This window comes from Nipponia nippon, unplaced genomic scaffold, assembly GCF_047370975.1.
Source record: "Nipponia nippon isolate SJK-2023a ecotype South Korea unplaced genomic scaffold, ASM4737097v1 scaffold_19, whole genome shotgun sequence".
Taxonomy (NCBI): Eukaryota; Metazoa; Chordata; class Aves; order Pelecaniformes; family Threskiornithidae; genus Nipponia; species Nipponia nippon.
The window spans coordinates 8,741,524-8,762,687 of NW_028262335.1; the positions used below are offsets into that span (position 1 = coordinate 8,741,524).

Below are 21,164 nucleotides of genomic sequence, written 5' to 3' on the forward strand. Positions count from 1 at the left end.
GCAGCAAGGATGTGCGTTAACAGCCCGAGCTTCGCTTTGTTCCACAGAGTTTGGAGCTCAAATGCGAGAAGATACTGGCCTGGCTTTGCAAGCACCGATTGAAAGAGAAAGGGAACTTCCAAAACGCCCTTAAAAATATTCAGATTTTTTCCCTTTCGAAAACGAGTGCAGCCACGTGGTTAGAGCTGGTGTCACCCATCATGACCACACAGCCGGGGCGGTGCGGAGGTGCTTTCTCCGCTGAAGGGAAAGGCCTGGCTCCTTCCTGAAGCTGCCGCTGCCCTGGGCCAGGGAAAGCAGCATGGAAGCAGGGTAAGGCCACCAGCAGTCACCTGCCTCAGCTCTAGGCTTTTCCTTTGCTCAAAGCTGCCGCGTAGGTCCTTTCGTTTCTCTGTGTCTCACACGTGGGACGAGGAGGGATGGGAGGACGCCAGACTCTCACTGCTAGCTATTCTGTGATGGGACCCGTGGGGAACGAGCCCTCCTCCGCTGTGGCAACCCCTCCTGGAAGAGGAGTCTGCCGTGTGGCGCAGACGAGTCGCAGATGCAGCAGAAAGCAGCCCGCAGGATCAGCCGTCGGGGGACACCGCCCTGCTTTCGTTTTACCTCCGGCCCCTGCAGCCGCCCGGTCCCCAGCTGACTCAGAGGGGCCTGGGCGACCCCGAGCATCACTCAGTTAGAAAGCGGCTGCCCTCGCGCTCGGCAGCTCGAGCCCCAAAAGCAGGAAGTTTTCAGGCTTTCACTATTAGATATCGGTACTGAGTTGAAACGAGATGCTAACACTGGTGTGGGTAAAAGGAATAGCTAGATGGTACTTGGGCCACATCCATGTCAGCCAGGGCAGGGAAGTGGTCCCGCGGCTCCCAGGGAGCGGGTAAGGGAGGAGGAGGACGATCGCATGGCGGGGCTGCCAGCAGAGGAAGGCAGTATGGAGCTCAAGATGGCTCCGGCTGTTGGGGTCGGAGAGGTGCTGGGCACAACGGGAGAGCCGAGGTACGCTGCGTGCTTCCTTCCGCACTTGAGAGGGCCAAGAAACTTTGTCCAGGGGCCAGAGGAACAGACTGGATTGAGGATGACTCCAGTTATGCCTAAGCAGTAGCTCTCAGAAGGCTTTGGCTGAAGAATTGGCTTCCCCACGGGCTTCCCGTATGCAGTCCCGCATAACCAGCGTGCTTTCTCCCAGTAACACTTCCCTGTCCCCAAAGCAGAGGCAACATTCCTGCCTTGCATTACTTGGGGGCATGATATTCCATTCAATAATGTTTGCAAGCTGCTTAGAAGTGGGAAGGTCATTTTAGTGTCTGAACAAGTAAGATTTAGGGTGGCTTCACTATAAACTTGCACTATGCATCTGGGTGTCTTACTTGTCTTTATGCCTTTACGGATTTGCGGGCATTTGCAACTAGAGCTTACAGAGCAAAATATGTTAGCCTGTTGGCAAACGATGTTCCTGGGATAAAAGCTGCCCCATGCCTAAAATGGACAAACCAGGATGAAGGCTGAAGGGCTACATCAAAATAGAGCACAGACTTCTTTTGAAGTTGTTGAAGTGGCCGCTGGCAACTGGGGACGCCTGAGCTCCAGTTTTTCTTGGCACACCTTGCTTGGAGCCGGTGGCACCTGAGGATATTTCATACAGCAACCTACGGGGTGCAGCCCGTGGCCTGCATCTGTGACACTGCCGTGTTTCAGAGGCAGGAACGTCTCTCCCGTGTTCCCCAGATTCGCGGAGGTGGATTTCCCCAGCCGAGAGCAGAGCAGAGACCGCACTGCGCAGCTCAGCAGCCTGGACCTGGGGCTGCAACAAGGGTGCCTTTGGCTCTCATTCTTGCTGCAAGAATTTTTTTCTGTGACCTAGCTTGGGGTTTCAATTTGATTCAGAGAGCCGATACTCAAGAGTTTGGTATTACTGTGTTGAACTGGAGAGCCTAAGCCCTTTGCTGAATGAAGCCGGTCCAAAGCGATTACTAAGAGTTGTGGGAAGCCTCCCCAGGGCTGGGGGAGCTGTTTGTAGGCAGGCTGAGGCACACCGTAAACATCTTAGCTGGGAGCCTTGAGTCACAGGAGCAGTGCTTAGCAGAAATGGGCTGACTTCCCAACACCCTGCCGCTTTGGCCCGTTCCAAAATACCCACGTATTTGTAAGAACTCTGGCCTGCAACATCATCACCAGAAATCCCACCCCTGCGGGAAAGCCTGGCAATTTTATTTTGTTATCTGTAGTCCTGGTCTGCAGTGACGGCGTTTCCAGTTGCCTCCCGTCCTGTGCAAGCCATCTTTCGGGGCAGCAGGCTCCAGGGCAGGCTAAGCCTGGGTCACCCCTCCTGCAGCCGGTCCTTGCCCGCAGCCCGCTGCGGGGGCCAGGGGCACTGTCCCCCGCGATGGGCCCTCCGGGGCGCCGGTCCCTGCCACGCCGCCGGGAGCCAGGTGGGGAACTCCTGCCCTTCGCCCGCCGCTTTGCTGACATGAGATGGCACTCCAGCGATGCTAACCTCGGTGTTTCTCTGTGCCCCTAGAGTGATTTATCCGCTGTCAGACTCCCCCTCTGTGAAGATGTCCCAGTCATCTCCAGCTGACGAAGGCACGACGTTTGAGCACCTCTGGAGCACGCTGTAAGTGGTGGTTGATCCTCTGCCTTGAGCTGTATTCTGAGGCAGAAGGGGCCCTTTGCTTTGTAATCTGTGTTAGCACGTATTATTACTGTGGCTCACAGGGAGACAAGTTTCTTTTGCATGCTCCAGTTTTCATGTATTCCTTTTCCACATTCAGAATTTTGCTCCCAGACCTCGATGTCTCTGCTCAGATCGTTTCATTTGCCAAACCCCTTTGCTCTGGTGACGCTAGACAGTTCAAAGACTGTGGAGTTTGCATATGCTGCAAGCAGGGCTCCACAAACCTTGTTTCAAGGTATTGGATGCTGTTTCTGAAAAGGGTTGTGCAGCTGCCACTGTTTTCGACGTGCACCGTAAATGCAAAGGCAGGAGAGCTGCAAAGCATGGCGCAGCGTTCCCGCAGCACGGCTGCCCTGGTGCACATTGGAGGTCGGGGCTCGGGCACGCTTCCTCTCGCCCGAGGAAGCCAAGGTGTTTGGGGAGCAGAAGCGCCTCAGCAGCAGCTGGGAAGGGGAGACACGGACTCATCCTCGCGCAGAGGAGAGCAGCCGGGCCGCGTCCTCCATGCCCTGCCTGCTGAGGAACCCACCGGCTGCGGCAGCGCCCTGGGGCCCCTGCCTGTGTCCCCGTGGGCACGGCAGGGCTGCAGAGCGCAGGGCTGCTGACGGGGCCAGCCCTGGCTGAGTACCGACACACCTGGCCCTTAGAGCTGGCGTTGGTACATGACACTGCCTGCCTCGTGTACAGGTCCTTTTTTTGATGCAGTGCTCAGGGCCGCGTGGGGATGGTGTCAGGGCCGGAGCAAAGGTCCCCTTTCGGCTGGGACCCTTGCCTGGTGTGTGGCAGGGGACACAGGGACCAAGCCTGGGAGATGCGCTCTTACTCGTCAGTCTTCACTCATGAGGTCATGAGGCTTGGTGGCTGCCTAATTGAAATGGATGTTTTCTAAAATTAAACATCTTCCAGTCACACCAAGACTTTTGCAACTCTTCTGGCCTTTGCGCCTCACACTCTAATCAAGCAAGGAAGGACGACTGTACTGCATTTCATCCTCTTTCTTCCTTGGTCTCCTCGCTCTTAAAGACGTCCTGAGGTGACAGATACTCCAGAGCAGCTGGGTGGATGAAAAACTTCCCAAGTCTCTGCTTGCTTTACCTACCAGGCAACAGTTTCCCTGAGCAAAGCCTGCTCTGCCACGTGAAAAATAAAAGCAGAGGGTGGAGGGAAAAGTTGAGAAGGGGATGAGGTTCAAGGGACTCGCAAGTTGCCGGGTGGCGGTGGTGCTGGCTGCGCTGGGGAGCTGGAAGGCTGACTGTGCCGCCACCTTTTCCACAGGGAGCCAGACAGCACCTACTTCGACCTCCCTCCATCCAACCACACAGGCAGCAATGAGGTCTCCAACCGCACAGAGGTCACGATGGACGTCTTCCAGATGAGAAGCATGAATGACTCGGTCATGGTGAGTGTGCTCAGGCTGCGCAAATGCGAGCTGCATCAAACACAAAGTTGTTTTCCCCGCAGTGGGTTGGGGGCTCGGGGGTAGGAGATGGGCTGCTTGCTGGTTCATAAACCGAACACAAACACTACAGGTGCAGCGCTGCTGCCATTTGTGCAGGGCCTGGTAGCCTGTAATAGGTGACTGTACCGCAGGATTGCAGCTTCATGGTACCATGGTCAGTAAAATAGAGGCTACTTATTAATAGATAATATTGCTGCATGCAGCAGCAGGGGCTCTGTGCTGTAACAGCAGCGGAGCTGGCGTACCTCGGCAGGAGGAGAGTGTAATTCGCTCCAGTATAAACATGCTGCATAGTAAAAGCCGTTTGTAAGCTGCTGACGAGGCAGAGCTGCTGGAGGGGCACGTCGCGCTCCCAACGCCCGGCTCTGCGCCCACTGTGGTCCCCGAGGGTCCGTGCCATTGCTGCGGGCGCTTCCCTCCAAGAAGCTGGTGGGTCTCCATCCAAGGCAAAGGGTTTGAAAAGCGCAGTGGGCATGCGAGATGTCTGGGTCACTTGTGCACGTTCAGTGCCGTGAGCAGGGTGGCCCCCTGGGAGCATCCCTGGAGCAGCTCTGCCTGTTGGCAGCTTCTCCCTCCAGAAAGCCTCCGTTTCCCTCCTTGCCAGCTTGCGTCCCCTCCCCCAGCCCCCTTTTCCCTCGCTTTTCGCTTGCTTTCCCTCCCTTCCCCGGCCTTTGTCTGCAGCGGGCAGGAGCCTGGCAGAAGGATCAGGCGGGGGCTGTGGTGCTAATTGGGGAGCTGCCCCTCGCTGAGCTTGCCGTCGCCTTTCTTCTCGTTCCCGCTGTAACCGAAGCCGAGCCCGGCAGCAGTCAGTGCAGCCCGGGGTGCTGCCAGCGCCGGGCGAGCCCTGGCCTTGCAGAGCTCCAAGCGCAGCGGCAGTGCACAGGCAGGGCAGAGCCGGCTGCTGGCCCTTGCTCGGGATAATGAGCCACTAGTAAATATTTACGTTGGCCCAATCGTGCGACCAAGCGCTGCGCTGCTGAGCTCCCAGTGAGCCGCGGCCAGCTCTTGCCGGCTGACGTCACCGAAACACGCGGCAGGCTGACATGCATGAAAATAAATGCACAGATAACGTGATGCTGCCGGCCCGAAAGAAAGGCAAGACACGGGAGTGGCGGCAGCGGGGCCGCTCAGTCTGCGCTGTGATGCCTGCTGCTCACAGTGCTCAGCCGTGCCGGAGCGGATATGCGGGAAGCAGCGGGTGCTGCGGTGCCCAGCACCGGTGCTGATGCGCAGTGAGTGCCAGCCGGCCACCCACACGCTCTGTGACCTGCCCTCCAGCCGGGCATGGTGCTCCCTCTCGGCATTGCACAGGCACTGCATTGCTCCTAAAAATCTGTTGCAGGGTCCTGTGGGAGGAGTTGCTGTAGTTAAAGATGTGAACCACCCTTTTTGCTCAGAGATGGCAACTTCAGGACCGGCAGTTTGTGCAGCGCTTTAGGCTTTAGGCTTTACGTATGGCACTGCCACTGACCTACTTGTGCGTGGGTCAGGCGTGCACACCAGTGGTGGGAGGTGGGCGATGCACGCTGCTCCCACCTTTCAAAATATGCCATGCCGCTCTTTGACCTGCTCATCTGCTGCAGCATGCAGCCCTCCACAGCGGGGCTGGCTGTAGGAAACACTGTTCGCCCATCTGCCTCGAGTCGGAAGGAAATCTGCCTGGTCACTCCAGATATCTATCTATCCATCTATCCATATCTATCCACCTAGATATCTATCCATATCTGTCCATCTAGATATCTGTCTAGCCATCTACCCCTATCTATCCATGTCTAGCCATATCTATCCATCTAGATATCCATCTATCCATCCCTATCCCCATCTATCCATCTACCTATCCATCTAGGTAGGCGTAACTCCCTATCTCTAAGATGCGGAGCTATCTCAGCATCACTGCGTTGTCTGGTCAATGCAAGTGCAGCCGCTTTGGTCCACTGGTAAAGGGCGCCGGCCAAATGGGTTCCCAGCCCAGTGCGGCTGCAAGCAGCTTTCTGGAGTGGAATCTAGCTGGGTTTGATGATGGAGCTGGACCCCCGCTCTCCCTGCAGTGGGAATGGTTGGTATCACCCCGTCCATCACTGGGCAAGCTGGGGCCTGCCCTGTGCTTTAATGAATAGTCATGAGGGACAGAAAGGGGTGGGCCCTGTTTTGTTGTTGGATGCAGCTAGTTGACAGAACTAAGGGAGATGAAAAAAGCAAAAAAGCCAACACACGGCAGCACACGGGTGGCCAGCGCAGCATCCCTGGCGCTGCCCGCCCCGGCCCTGCTCCCGCGCTCCCTTGTTCCACCCGCCTTCCTGCCCCCGCTGTCCCTGCCGCCGCCCCGACCCCATGACTCCCGTGGCGGGACGCTTCCCAGCGCTCTGTGAATCCCGAGACGACTAAAATGCTGTACATTAGCGACCCGATGCAGCATTATACCACGGTAGGTGATACTTGTTATTCATGGGTTTTGCCTTGTTGCTTCTTATTTGAAATCATCCTCCGCTGCCAAGGCAGGAGCTGGGCATGGGCTCCGGCTCTGCCTGCTGAGCCTCCGTGCCCGCCGCTGCCTGGGATGTGCCAGGGGCTCGGTATGGCGCAAGCCTTCCTCTGTCCCGCGGTTGCACGGAGGAGCCACGGCTGCTCCAGCCCTGGCTGCGAACCATAACCTGTGTAGTGTGGGATGCTGCAGCCCTGGCGGCTCGGTCGGCATTCCTCTCTTGCTTTGCCTGATCCTGTGCTTGCAGAGCCCAAGGTACGATTTAAGCCTTTGGTGCAATTTAAACCTTTGGTGCAAAGGGGCGCAGGCTCCCTCACCCGCGTACGTGCAGGCGGGAGGGGTGTTAGCTGGAGCATCTGCCCGAGGAACGCCCCGTGGCGCTGGTGGTGCCCAGTTTGGCGTCCACTGGGGGCCTCCTCAGCCGGGCTCCCGGCGTGCACCTGCGGCCCCGGCAGGCTTTCCTTCCCTGGTTTAAAGCCTCTAGGAGGGCAGAGCAGATGAACTGGTACCTGCACTTGCAGGCGATACATTTTCAGCCCTGTCCTCAAGCGCTGAGGTTGCTTTTTAGTCAGAAGGGTTTTGTGCCGCTCTCTGGCATTCGGAAGCGTTAGGTATAGGCATAGATGCAGTTAGAGATAGAAAGGTGCGGTGCTGCATTTCCCGACCGGGAATTACTTCATGCCTCTTTTTTGTCTTACGTGTGTTGGTACAAAGCACGTATGTACCAGTTCATTTTGTACTTGGTGCTGTTCCTTGGGAGGTCCTTGCTGCAGTCATGTGCATGTTTATATGTGTGTGTGTATAAATGTGTGTGTGTGTGTATATTTACAGACATATACACACAACGGCTGTGATGAGTTTGTTGACACACATACACACACAAACACTCATGCCTTCTGTTTGTCTTTCAAGGGAATGTTTCCAAAATTTAGTCAATTTTTAAAAACACATTGGTCATTTTCCCCCGCACCTGGCTTTGGGTGTTCCTGCCAGCGGATTTCCAAAGCCCCGGTACTTGGGGCACTGCCTCTCGCTTTGTGCTGGCAGGGATCCGGGCTCGGGGCGGCCAGCCCGGCTCGCAGAGGTGATGCCCTGGGTCCGTGTCTCCTTCATATGCGAAGAGGTCGCCGTTTTCCCTGAGGGACGGCTCTCTCCTGCGCAGAGCTCGGGATGCTCTTCTCAGTGGGTCAGTCCCGAGTTACCGGTCCATTGAGCTTTACAGCCACAGGCTTCAGCTGCTCACAGTCCGGGCTCTGAGCACTGCAAACTCACAAAATCATGCAGGGATGATTTTTGCGGAGTTTTTTTCCTGCCGCTTCCAAGGGCCACCTCACCCCTGGCCTGCCCTGCAGCTCCCAAACTTGTGGCTCCCGAGCAGCAGATACTGCGGGAGGCGAAAGCTTCCCGGTTATTTCCCATTCCGGCAGGAGATGAGCCACTGCGGGAGCACACGGTGCTCTGCCGGGCGGTGCGGCCGTAGCCTGCTTTTCCTGAGTACGCACGGGCGCGTGCATGGGTAGCGCTGAAGGTCGCCTTGTTTGCTCGGCAAGTGCAGAGCTCTTCCTCTGCATTCATTCCTAAAAAAGGGCCGTGGCGGGGCCCCAGGCGTGTGTGCAGCCCGTTCCCCGGGGCCCTTCCGCTGCCCCAGGAGAGCAAACAGCTCCGTCGTGGCACTCGTGGCTTATTTGGGCTGCGGATCAGCCCTGACAAGCGGCAATCCTTTTTCCCCTTGCTGCTCTCCTCCTGGGCGATGCCTGAGCTTAGCTTTTCAAGGGTGACTTGTGCTGCACGCCTCCCAGCCGGTGCCACCGCCGCTGCAGCTGCGCTGGCCCTGCCAGCAGCAGCCCGCGGCCGGGCAGTTTCCCGGCTGGACGGCCAGGGCTTTCCATGCGCATTGGTAACGCCCGTTTTGCTGAAGTTTCTCATAACTTTTTCTCCGGGTGAAGCCTCGGATTGTGGAAAGCTTGGATGGGGGTGGTTTGCCTTTGGCTGGGCTATTTATAGAGCAGTGAGAAGGAATAGAGGGGTTTACACACATATTTTAGGGGAGAAAATGGCTATATGTGTAAAAGCAAGCCGGATCTTGTTCAGCATTCCTCCAGTTAGTCACAGGCTCCAACGACCTTGTGAGAGATGCAGGCAACAGGAGAAGTTCCCTGGAGAAGGATGATTGCCTTTAAACCATTTTACATCGTAGACGTTTGGGTGAGGTTGGGATCCCAAGTTAAAACACGTCTCCTGATTCCTAAGCTCTGAGCCTTGCAGCCCTTCGGAGCAGGCGGATGGCGGAGCCTGCTGGGCTGAGGGACGGTGGCGGCCACCTTCCAGTAGCTCTCGGTTCCCCAGAGCTGCCCCGGCCGGTGCTGGGGGCTGGAGGCACAGTCCCTGCCGGGGCGAAGGGGGGAGCGCAGGCGGGCGGCCCCGGTGCTCCTCCGACGCAGGGTGCTGCGGGGAGTCGGGGCGCCAAGCAGCAATGCAACGGCCGCTGCGCGCGGTCACCGGCGGAGCCCCAGCAGCTGCCGCTGGGACTGCCAGCACGCTGCTGGCTTGCAAATGCCGGGAGGGTAAGCCTCGAGTGATTCGGGAATTGCAGAATTTCTGGGGAAAAAAACATCCCACTTGCTTTGAGAAACAGTTACGTTGGGATATATTTTTTTTTAATATTAGTTCATTTCTCTACTATAGAAAAAATGATTTTTTTTTGGTCTGATTTTCAGATGAAAGAGTTAGGCTGCGTTAGCCATGTGGCTTTTGAGAACGTAGTTTTGCTTAAGCTATGCCTGCAGATAAAAGAGCTGCCAGCTCTTACTGGAGGTATCTGACAATAATTGCTTGGAAGAGGAATAAGAAAAAAATTGTAAAAAGTCAAGATTTGGTCCAGCATGTCTGGAATAAGAGCCAGTACATGCATAAATGGGTACGTTTGCTGTGTGACCTTGCTGCAGCGTGCTGCATCACAGCTACGCGCTTTGTAGGTTTGAGGTTTTCCCCAAATTAGACCTGCATCAGTGAAAGCCACTGAAAGCAAACATCCCGGCTGGGAAACGAATTCCACAAACCGCCATTCAGAGCTGGCTCTTCATCGCGAAGCGCTTCCAGGAGCGCTGTGCGCGTGTATATTCGCGACAAGTGGATGCACGCGGGAGATGATGTCTGGAAAACAGGTCGGCCGTTCGGTAAGGCCGTCGCAAGGGGAGCGATGCCTTCGTCGGGGGGCTGGCGGTCGCCCCGCGCTGGCGCGGCGTGCCAGGGCTGCTCCCCGGGCCTCCATGCGCTGGCTGCTAGAAGGGCCACCGTCGAGCGGGGCCCTGCGCGCAGGATGGGGCTGTCCCTCCCCATCCCGCAGCAGGACATCTCCCACACCTGAGCAAACCCCAGAAAATCCCTGCCCCGTCCCCCGCTGGCAAAAGAGTGGCTTTGCGCAGCCAGAGGCGCTGGAAATCCAGGGATCTCTGCACCTCGCTGCCTCCAGTGAGGATGGAGCGGACAGATGGGGGTGATTTAAGCGTATTGAGTTTATCCCTTGCACAAGTGGTGACCTGTTCAAAAACCCAAGCGACCCAGAGCAGCTCCTTTGGCTGGCTTTCCCGCATGCTGGCCCTTTAAGGAGGCTGTAACAGGACACCTGGAGCCCTGGAGAAGTGTGGCTGAGGTTTCCATGTCTCTAAACTGGCTGGTGTTTTCTTTTTTCCCTCCTCCCCTTTTCCCTTCCTCCAGTCCCAGTTCAATTTGCTGAACAACAGCATGGATCAGAGCATCGGCAGCAGAGCAGCCTCCACCAGCCCCTACAGCTCTGAGCACACCTCCAATGTCCCAACGCATTCGCCCTACTCGCAGCCCAGCTCTACCTTCGACGCCATGTCCCCCGCTCCCGTCATCCCCTCCAACACTGACTACCCCGGTCCCCACCACTTTGAGGTGACCTTCCAGCAATCCAGCACTGCCAAGTCAGCCACCTGGACAGTAAGTTGCATGTCTTCTTGCCTTCGCTAGAGAGATGCTTGCTACTGCGGACGGTGTTTTCGGCCGGCCAGCCGCAAATACCCGAATGTCTCGGTGGTGCTTTGCAGCGGGACGCAGAGGGCACGCTCGCGCGGGGCGGCTGCAGGACGCAGCCACCACCCGACGGGGACTTCGCCTGCACAGGTGGCCCTGGAAAGCAAAACACGCAGGAAACATCAGTGCTTGCTTTTCAGGGATTTTCTCCAAAAGGGCTGTTAGGCACAGCGGTTCGAATGTAACGTCTCTCATGGCAGTTCCCTAAACTGTGGGTAAATGCCCCCAAAAATCACAAAGCTGGAGAAATGTCCTAGGGAAGGACCTGCCTTGTTCTCGTCGTGCTTCCCTGCGCATTTGCCAGCGACTGCTGTCAGAGGCGAGGCAGTGGGCGAGATGGACCTTTGCTCGCATCTGCTGGGGCTGTAAATTCTTGCTTGTCATTTACTATCCTTTTTCATCTCGTATCAGAAGAGTAACTTAATCTCTAGAAGTCATGGCAAAATAACAGAGTAGGGTTTTAATCACAGAGGGGTCGCTGCGCGGCACCGTGCCGTGTGGGATGTGGGCGCAGCAGGCTGGTCCTCAGGAGTGGAGATGCAGGTTTGGTCCACTGCCGACCTGACCGCACGTCTGCAGCCCGGCAGAGGAGTCCTCTGCAGGGACCCAGGAACCGGGCAGAGCGTACGGCAGCTGCTTTGCTTTTTGTGGCAAAAGTCCTAAATTCACATCCTGGCTCCTGGCTCAGTGTAGCGCTGTCCCTATTTTTAACAACAAACAGCACTTGCGGCCGGTGTCGGAGGCATTTCTGCGGCGGACGCCTCCCTGAGCACCTGGGAGAGCTGCTCACCGGCATGCTTGAGGCAGGCAGGTTTCCTCCTCCGGGAAATATTAGCGGAGCAGGAAGGCTGGGACGAGACAATTCACACAGCGAGGGAGCAACGGGGTTTCCTCTGGGGCTGCGGTTTGACACTATCGTGAAACAGGCAGGGCAGACCAGGAGCGATATATCAGCCCGAGGTGTGATAATGACTTTTAGTTTGGGAAGCTGATGTGTTTAATTGCCAAGACAGTCCTTCCCGCGGTAGACAGAAAGCATCTCCGGGTGCTTTTGTGCAGGCAGACCCCGGGCCGTGGCCGGCGGGTGCTGCTCCGCTCACTGCTCCCGGTGTGTCGCAGTGAGAGCGGGCAGGAGGGGACGGGCTACGGCAGCTGCCGCGGTGCCGGCTCCGTCTCTCCTGCGAGTACCAGCGGGCAGGCGGAGTGGGCAAACCAGCAGCAAGCCGGCAGCGAGCTGGTGTTTGAACGCAGCCAAATTCATGGCAGGGACAGCGGAGCAGCTTCCCTGTGTCTGGTCACCGGAGCTTCGCTGCTGAGTCACGCGGAGCGGGGGCTTGGGGCCAGCACCGCGATTAAATACCACTTGCTCTTGTAGGAGCAGTTGAGTCTTTGCTCTTTTCCACTGTCTTTCCTTGCAAGATGTTGCTGATGGATGCATTTCATCAGGTTTTGAATAAACTGAAGGTCCTCAGGGTAGGATGCGACTACAGCCCAATCCTATCCCTACTGGGGGATAACTCACATCAGTTAAGAGTAAAGCTGCACAGGACCTGCACAGGGAGAGGAGGCATTCCCGTGCCACAAACGCATCCGAATGGAGACCAAACCCACAGTGATGCAGGGTGTCTTGTCCCAGCTGTCCTGGCGTGGAGGGAGGAGGAGCGGAAAGTGTCCAGTGCTCGCTCGCCACTGTCCCCAGCCGGCAGTGCCGGGGAGATGGCTTTGGGATGGAGCGGACACAGCTGCGGGCAGGGCCGGGCTGGGTGCTGCAGGACACCCTCAGACAGCACGGTGGGCAGGGAGTGCTCGTGCACGTCAAAAGATGGAGAGCGCACCTACTAAAGACAGGCTCTGTGCTCGCTTTAGTCAGCAGTAAGGAAATACCCTTCCCTCATCCCAGACGGTGCATGTTGCAGCCGCAGGAGTAAATCAAAAAAGCCACTAAGGTCTTTTTGGCCAGTTGTCCCCAGAAGAGCAGAGGGAGCAGCGAGAGGCTCCCCGAGGCAGTCGCACATGGGGAGGGAGCCCGTGGCAGCCCCCTTCCCTCGCTGGAGCCATCCCAGCCACCTGGGATCTTCCCACAACTCTAAACTGAGCCCAGACTGTCTCAGCATCACCCTGTGCCCACCGTGCTCCTGTAGCTGTTGTGTCCTACCGGGAGCTGTGCTAATCGGGACAGGATTGCTTTTTTTCCTCAAGCCTTTGTGTTAAGGTCTGCTTTGTACGTCAGAGCAGCCAGTGCCACACGGATGCTGTGAGAGCCCTCCTGGCCTCGGGGGAGCAGCTGAGCTCGAGAGATGCCCGGCAAACATGCCACGGGCAGCCGCGAGCACCTGCGGAGGATGTGCCCGCCAGCCAGGGCTGGGAGCTGAGGCTGCCGGGCGCGCGGCTGCGAGGGGGGGCCTCCTGGGAAGTGGTCCAGAGCGGAGGAGTTAAATGCCTGAACTGGCTTTAATACTTGGCAAGGCAGCCAGCGAGATGTGCGGACCTCTGAGCCGCGATGCTGGGGTAATTGTGCATCCCCAAAAGCAGGCTGGCTGCAGGACTAGCGCCAACCAGCCCACGTTTCACTGCGCTGAAGCTGAGCCTTGCGGAGAACCGAAGTGGGTCAGCAGCATCTTGCACCCTGGAGAGCGCAGGGGATGTTTCACTTGAAATAGTAATTTCTGCAGGACCGCTGACATGGGTGCAGACTGTCTGGCTCCTGCACTTGCCACATGAAGAACGGTCCTGCTGCGGTGACAGCCAAATTCGCTCCATGTCCTTCCAGCTGATGGCTGGCACGGCCACGCAGCTGCATGTTTTGTGCTGGAAGATGGGGCCGCTGCCTTCCTCCTGCTCGCCTTGAGCTCTGCATTGCCACCGCTGCGCTTGAAAGTCTGTCCTGGTTCAACGGGGAAAGGAATTCAGCAAAAACAACACACGTTGTATGTTGCCAGTCAGTCAATACACAAATAACGACGTATGTACACAGTGTGATTCTCTACATAAACTGTGGATGCGTATGTAGCAGCATACAAGTAAGACTAGGAAAGCTGCTGGGAAATGCAGGCAGGTGGGAAGGAAAGCTAAATGTACGGTCGGTAGGGCTGGGGACGGTGACATCTGACGGCTCGGCGATGCTGCAGCCAAGGGCAGCCGAATTAACCATCTGGGTGCGCTGAGGGACGCGCGTGGTTTGATTCAGCACTTTGAAAGAAACGACACTGCCTGTTTCGTCCATAGCTAGGGAAGCCTCGTGGCTTTTGAATACTTTAACTGCACCAAATAACTTACGCCAGGACCGTTGCAAGCGTTGACCACGAACTTGGCGGAGCCGCCTCGCCAGGCAGCGTTTCGGGGCAGCAGGGAGCCCTCCGCCGCGGAGGAGGGCTCTGCCAGACCGGCAGCTCCGAAGGCCTCCTGCAGTCTGGGGGCGGATCACGGGGAACGCAGCCGAGGAGCGGGCAGCTGGCGCACAGGCAATGCCAAACCACATAGCTCGATGCGAGTTGTCTTGTCAAACGATTGATACAGTCATGAGCTTTGGTTGTTGGAAGTGCGTAGCCCCACAGATTTCTGGTTTTGGCTGAATCCCTCTGGCTATTCCTCTGGGAGACATGGCGTTATCCATTCTCCCCTGCTCAGGACAGGAGGCTCCTAAGGAGTGCAGGGCTCACGGCCAAGGACCGTTTGGAGACGAGCTGTCTGCATGGTGGGGTGCCTCGCTCTACAGGGGCTGGGCAGGCAAGCGTCACCTGGAGCAAGGTATCCCCAGCCCACCGCCCTCGCGCACAGTTCTTGTGTCCACACTTCAAACCCTCTGTTGACAAAACAGAAAAGGTTTGGGAGGGTGATCCAAAGAAGATGAAAGATTTGGAACAGGTGCCTTGCAGGGCGATACCAGAGAAGTGTTCTGCATGAAAGGTCTCCAGGAGAAGAGTAAGGGTGGCTTGACTGCAGTCTGCATAGGAGATGGTTTCTGATAGCAGACAGCTCTTTAATCTAATAGAAAAAGACATAATGAGATCCAGTGCTTGGAAGCTGAAGCCAGGCAAATTCAGACTAGAAACAAGGTGGAAATTTTTTAACAGTGAGGATAATTAACCATAGGAACAATTTACCAAGGAATGCAGTGGATTCTCCAACTCCTGAAGTATTCAAATTAAGAGTCTGCGTATCTCTTGAAAGATAAGCTGTACTTCAAGCAGACACTCTTGGCTCAACGCAGGAGGAGTAGGCAGGGGTCTTAGGCCAACAGTGTAGGGAATCAAAGCGGAGGATCATCATCTGTTCTCTCTAGCCTTACAATGCTGAATTTCTAAATTTAGGAAATGGGTGAATGGAGAAGGGGCAAAGACTTGGGACAGGGGTTTGGGGCTCACGGTGCCAGCACCAGGCCCGTCCTCGCAGAGGGATGCTGGCAGCGGGTGGTGACGTTGGCTGTCCTGACTCCCAGGCTGGGCTCAGAGCACCACGCACTGCCACAAACTCTGACCCGAAGTGGCCACGCTGGTCTGTGCGCCGGGGAGCCCTCCGGGCTGCTGCCGCCTCCCTTTTCGTTTTTAATGGCCTTCTTATCAGTAGAGAGCAATGGCCAGATGCTGAAAATAAGGTTTTCCCTGTAGGTTCGAAGCCCCCCTCTGGTAGGCTGGGAGGAGGACCGGGAGCTGCAGCGCTGCAAGACGGGGCATGCCGGCAGCCTGCCTGTTTGTTGGAAGCTATCAGGACTCTCGGTTCCCCAGAGCTGCCCATACACGCTAGAGCCGCGAGCCGATCTCGGCTGTTTTCTCACAGGCAGCCCCTCACCACGCCGGCCAGCTGGTAACCGATAGATAATTAGTATTTTTCTCAAGTCGGGTTTGCGGCAGATCGGTGCTCCCTCCCCTCTAAAACGCTATCACGTGCGCCAGAGCCAGCAGAAGCGTTAATAGGGTCTTTGGCCTCCCGTGGCCTGGCTGCAAAAGGACGCAGGGGCTCGAGCCCCCGGTGTGAGGCAGCTGCCCGGGCTCACACGGAGCCCCAGGTGCTGGGGGCAGACGGACAAACCGCCGAGCTAAGCGGGCAGGGCTCCCCTAGCCTCGGCACGGGGGGGTCTGGGCCACATCCAGGGTCTTGCCTGCTGCTTTGGGGAGCAAACAGGCTGCAATGGAAAGGCTGGAGAGGTCCAAAGCTGAGGTGAGATGCTCCTGCTATGATGGACGCCGTCCAGCAGTTACCCACGGCAAACCTGCCTGCATCCCAGCGCTCGGCCAGTGGGAGACTGCTGCGTTGAACTGGTTCCACTTGCTCTGTAGACCTTGCAGCTGGAGCATGGGCACTGGGGGAGCTGAAATGGTTTGTCTGATGCTGAGTGAGGAGGGTGGAAACAATCGGTGTGGCAGGAGATCGGTTCTCCCTTCCTGGTTGCTGTCTGAAGCTTGTTGGGGTAGAGGCGGTCGCAAAGAGGAGGGAAAAACTTTCAGGAGCATCTATAGAAAAGGAGCCCCCTCTTCAAACTCTCTCTGGCACCTTACGGTGGTTTAGGGAGGTACCTGTCCAACAGCAGCGGCCTGGAGATGAGCAGGGGGCAGGCATGGCTGCGTACACTCTACCTCTGAGCCGTAAACATCTTTGTTTTTATCTGAGTAGCTGGGCAGAAGAGCGTGGATATTTTGGCGTGCCAGAAGTAGGAAAGCAACCTCAGCATCAGCCTGCTCCAAAGCCCATTGAAGCCAGCCCACTGGAGGCTTTCCACCAGCTTTTGCAGGGCGTGGATGAGGCTCCAGGAGCTCCAGACACAATGGAATTAAGAAAAAAGGCAAAGGAATTCGGTGTGCAATGTTCCAACACGATCCCGCTATCAGCTCCACTATCTCGAACGTGTATGGTATGCACAGGTCAAGGGAACGACTTACTGGCAAGGGCTGCTCCGGCGGGAAGGCACCGCTCTCCTGCAGGGCCTGCTGCGGAGGTGGGAGAGGACGCGCGGGGAAACGAGGTTGCTCTAGCCAGCTCCGCTGCGTTGGGATCTGAAACACACAGGGGAGGCAGCGACTGAGGGACCCACGGGAGGAACTGGGATCATAAATAGGCTGCAGAAGGAAACACATGTCCATGCTCCGGCCCCGGAGGGGTCCCTGGCAGGGGCTCCAGCAGCGCCCTGGGGGAGCACGACGGCTGCAGCCTGGGGGGTCGGCCAGCGGCGCTCCCCGCCTCGGCTGCCAAGTCCCCGGGGAGCGGACGGGGGGCCTGCTGCCGCACCGCCGGGACTGCAGGGTTTTATCACGCAGGGCTGCGTCCTGCAAAGCGTTCCTGGCAGCCCTGACCTCCAGCATGTAAAGGAGGGTGTGCCCTCGGTGAACCACGTTCTCTGCCTGCGCCCACTTCAGGCAGTGGCTGTAAGGAAGCAGGAGAAGCAGCTCCCTCCTGCTCGGCACAGCCTGCCAGGGATGCTGCGAGAGGCAGTGGTCTGCCCCCGAGTTGTGCTGGTTTTTGCAGTTCGTTTCCAGCAGTGATTCCCAAGCCCAACTCAGCCTCTTCTTCCCTCCCCTCCCAGCTTGCTCCCCCTATCCAGTCTTGATAGTGCAGCATGAAATAACTGCCTTGCTGGATTTTCGGCTTCCTTTTTGGATGAGCGGGAACTCCAGCGCTGGGTTGGTCAGAGGACCCCAGTATCCAGACGCACAGAAGGAGTCAGACTTACTAGAAGCGATTAAACAACGCCCGAGCGTGCCAGTGCTGGCTGGCTGAGCAGTGACTAAGAACGGCTGTGATCCGGGTTGGCAGTTATTTTAAGGATGTGCACACTGGGGAAGGAAGGGAGAAGACTCCTTTGGGGGTGAACCAAGGGATTTTAATTAGCAATAATGGCATGATAATAAAGGTAGAAGAACGCAGGCTGGAGCGCACACAGCCTCTCTGTGCTGGGTCTGCTGTGGGGGCAGCCCCGGCCCCGAGACATCGCCGGTGGTCCAGCACTCGCGGGAGCGGGGGGGAGCTCGTGGGGACCTGTGGGTGAGGGGGGGTCCCCTGCAGCGGCTGATGGCCGGGGTGAGCAGAGGGGCTCCGGGCTCTGCCAGGCACCTTGAGACCCCCCATCCTGGCACGGCTGGCGCCACACTGGCCATCGCCCCGAAGCATCGCCGCCGTGGTGCGGGGACTGCAGAGGGGGGATGCAGGTGTTGGGGCATCCTTCACAGCCGCCCCCGCGCAGCGTCTCTGCTGCCCGGCCCGCCTGCGCGGCTCGGGCACCGGCGGATGCCCCGCTCTCGGGCGTCAGTGATGCGCTGGACATATTCTAACCCAGCTCATAGTAAACGAGCAACAAAGTAGCTTTGGGAGGAATTTCCAGCTCAGTGAGAAGCTATATAGGCCAGTGATTAAAAAGTCGTTATTAAAAAAATTAGAAAGGAAAAATTAGCTCTGTAGTCGGCATGTCTTCCAGGATCTGTCGTAACAGATTTGTCCAAGCCGGTTAACGGTATTTGCGGTTTGCAAGATGCTACATGTCTGAGTAAGATGACAGACACATTATTATCACCTCTCTGCTGCGATCTGTCCGAACCTGTCCCAGGATGCAGCTCTGCAGCTGCTTGCTGGGGAGCGCAAGGAAATTAGCAGCCGGAGGCAGCACTTTTCTTCTCTCTCTCTCTTGCCAGGCTAGTGGCTTTATTGGGATCCATTGACTGCAGTCCTGGACACGTCTTGAGTAGAGCTAATGAGGAGACTGGAATGTAGAGGAGGAGGAGGCTGGTAGGGAGGAGGGGGGAGGATTTGTGGAAAAAGTAATTGTTGAGCAAATCATTTCCTTCAAGAGAGAAAGGAGGACTTGGCTGCAGCCCTCCCGAAGCAGGCAAGTCTAGACGCTTCAGTGTCAACAGTTGAAGATAAATAAGATTTTATCAGCTCCGAATCTGTTGGGACACATCCTCCTAGCGGTTCTGCTGCCCAGGGAGGGCAGGGGGGAGACGGACTTCGCCGGTAGGTCTTTCCACACAGAAGATTCAGGTTATTTTTTGTGCGAGGCTGTCGGCATCCATGGGGAAAAACACCTCTCCCCGCTCTTGCTTCCCGTGCAGGAGAAGTAGCTGCAGGTCCGAGCAGTGCGGTGGCCTCTTCCAGAGCGTCCCAGGCGTTTGCTCAGGGTGAGCAGTGGCAGATGCCGAGACTTAATTTTAATGCTGCTTCACAGCTGCGGCTGTAGCAGTGGCCATGAATCGTTGTGAGGCATTAGCTCGTTTGGATCTTGTGATGTACAAAGCAGTGGCACCAGGACAACCTTGGCAAACCCCAGCAGCGGCCGACTGCACCACGGGGCTCTGTCGCTCCAGCGTGCTTCTTTCCCATCACGTTCGGCACCGATGCAGCGCAGCCTCTGTCTTGTCCAAGAAGTAGCTGCGTTTCAAATGCAGGGGTGAAACAAACCGCATCTAAAGACCCTTTGAGGTACCAAGTCCCTAGAGAAAGAGGTTAATGCTGATGTACTGCTAGTGCTTAAATAATCTGGCTTTCCCAGTTATTCCTAGTGCTCTGTACTTGCTCTGCAGGACAGATCACAGCAGCGGGGAAGGGACAGCGACGGAGGTGGTGTTATACTCTCACCCCCGCAGATGAGGGCTGACACCGAAAGCTGCACGACCGCAGGAAGAACCCAGGGGAACAAACGTTCTGCCAGTTTACGCAAGCTTCGGGTCGATGGCTCAGTGCTGCTGCTGTTTATGCCCTACCAGCGCCCACAAGCCACACTAACACCTGAACCTGTTGTGCTCTGCAAACACACCGTAACAGACACCCTCTGACATTTTCTACGAGCAGAAATGACCTGAGTAATAACGTAACCGGGGAGGGAGACACTAACAGCGCAAAGGGTAGAGCAGGAGCTGAAAATAAAGGCAGGAGGCGTCCAGGGGCAGAATGTACCCAAGCTCTTCCGAAGGTGTGAAAGAAGCCTTGGGGCTGAGGTCTGGCCATGGTGCTGGGGAAGCGTTCAGCTGTCCTGGGATGCTGTTCCTGCACCTGGGAGCTTTGGCTGTGACCCGGCTGCCGTGCGTGGCCGCTTTCAAGAGGTCAGCGTGTCCAAACGCTGCGGAACAGGACGGGTACGAGTGAACTGCCCGAGGGTCGCCCTTAGTACAGGTGGCAAAAACACGGCCATGGCAAAAAGAAGAGTACCCGGCAGTGAGGCGGCTGCGCTACTCTACATGATTAAACACCAGCATTTTGATCTCCTGGGTTCCACTTTGCAACTGTCTTGCCTTGCACGTGAGGAAAGCACGCTGCCTTTGTGCTCTCTGCAAGCCGGTGTGCACGCTTCAGCTGCGGCTTGTGAAGTATCCGTAAGTCAGATCATGCAGCACAGCCCTGCACAGAGGGGCACGGGTGGCAGATTATTAGCGAATACAGATGACCGCGTAGGAGCGGAGGCGCCTGCTCAGCTTGGCACTCGCGTCGCAGTCTGAGCAAGACGTGCGTCTTGCTGCCCCTTACAGAGGGTGTACGTTGCCGAGGGCTCTTCCTGGCTGAAAACATGGCTGGGGATGTAGAGCCTCCCAGGATCCTAAAAACACCACGCTCATTCACCCGGTGGCCGCAGGCAGGCTGGGTCTGCGGGAGCGCTTTGGCCGGTGGCGGCTGCGTGGCTGGAGAGGCGGCTGCAGGACGGCTGCACGCCGCGGGGAGCCGGGAGTGCGGCCGCACAGGGCACAGCCCTGACTTTTCTTGCCCAGAGTTATCAGCATGGAGTTCCTTAAAAGAATAGTTTGTTATTGTGGAAGGATCTTTGAAGGCAGTCCTGGAGCTGTTAGGACATGATAAGGTTATCGGTGGAGGCATGCCTGTGTTGAGCAGCAGCCTTTCTCCCTGCAGGGCAATCGCTCTGCTATTTAACAGAGATTTATCCATGTCATAACATGGTATAATGAGAGAATTTGTTACCAGAGAACTTGCCATAATGCACCTCTGCTCTTCCAGAGCAGTTTTATTTCCCAGGCATGTTGAGGACTGCCCGGGAATGTCTACATGAAAGGATCCTTTGACAGGAGTTGTCAGTATTTTAACACCTGGCAAGGAAGAGCCCCCCTCCAAATAACCCTTGTTTTGCCATGTTGTCTCCTCAAAACGAGGGTGTTAAGCCCCCGTTGCACTGCAGGCGAGCAGGTTACGTGGGCCACGGCAGCGCGAGAGCCTCCCCTTCCAGCCGGGCAGAGGGGAGCGGCTGTGTTCCCAGCAGAGCCCATGCTTCCAGCCTAGGTGCAATCCCTGCTGGAGATGTAGGATCACACCCGGGAAGCTGACCTGGCCAGAGGGTCAAGGTGTAGTTGCAGTCATTGCAAAATTTGGGGATTTCAGTGAAAGGCAGTATTTCTAAGCATCCTCTCTCTCTGGGCTAGTCCGCATGCCTCCAAGACCCAGGATTAATTCTTGCTGCCAGATTCGGCTTCATGTTATACCTCCTGATCACACCCTCTAACAACCACAGCATCTTCCCACTGTCTCTCGCCCAGAGCAGGCTCTGACCCCCGGGACGCATCCCCTGC

General features: G+C 56.9%; 1 protein-coding gene across 1 annotated transcript in view; it reads left to right on the forward strand.

Annotated features, from left to right (window-relative positions):
- The first annotated feature begins 211 nt into the window (after nucleotides 1-211).
- Nucleotides 212-21,164, forward strand: part of TP73 (tumor protein p73) — a 30,423-nt gene continuing 9,470 nt past the window's right edge. The window contains exons 1-4 of the mRNA XM_087755402.1: nucleotides 212-312; nucleotides 2,516-2,611; nucleotides 3,947-4,070; nucleotides 10,330-10,575. Coding sequence (XP_087611528.1) covers nucleotides 302-312; nucleotides 2,516-2,611; nucleotides 3,947-4,070; nucleotides 10,330-10,575 — 477 coding nt within the window. The 5' untranslated portion in view covers nucleotides 212-301. The remainder of the gene's footprint in view (nucleotides 313-2,515; nucleotides 2,612-3,946; nucleotides 4,071-10,329; nucleotides 10,576-21,164) is intronic.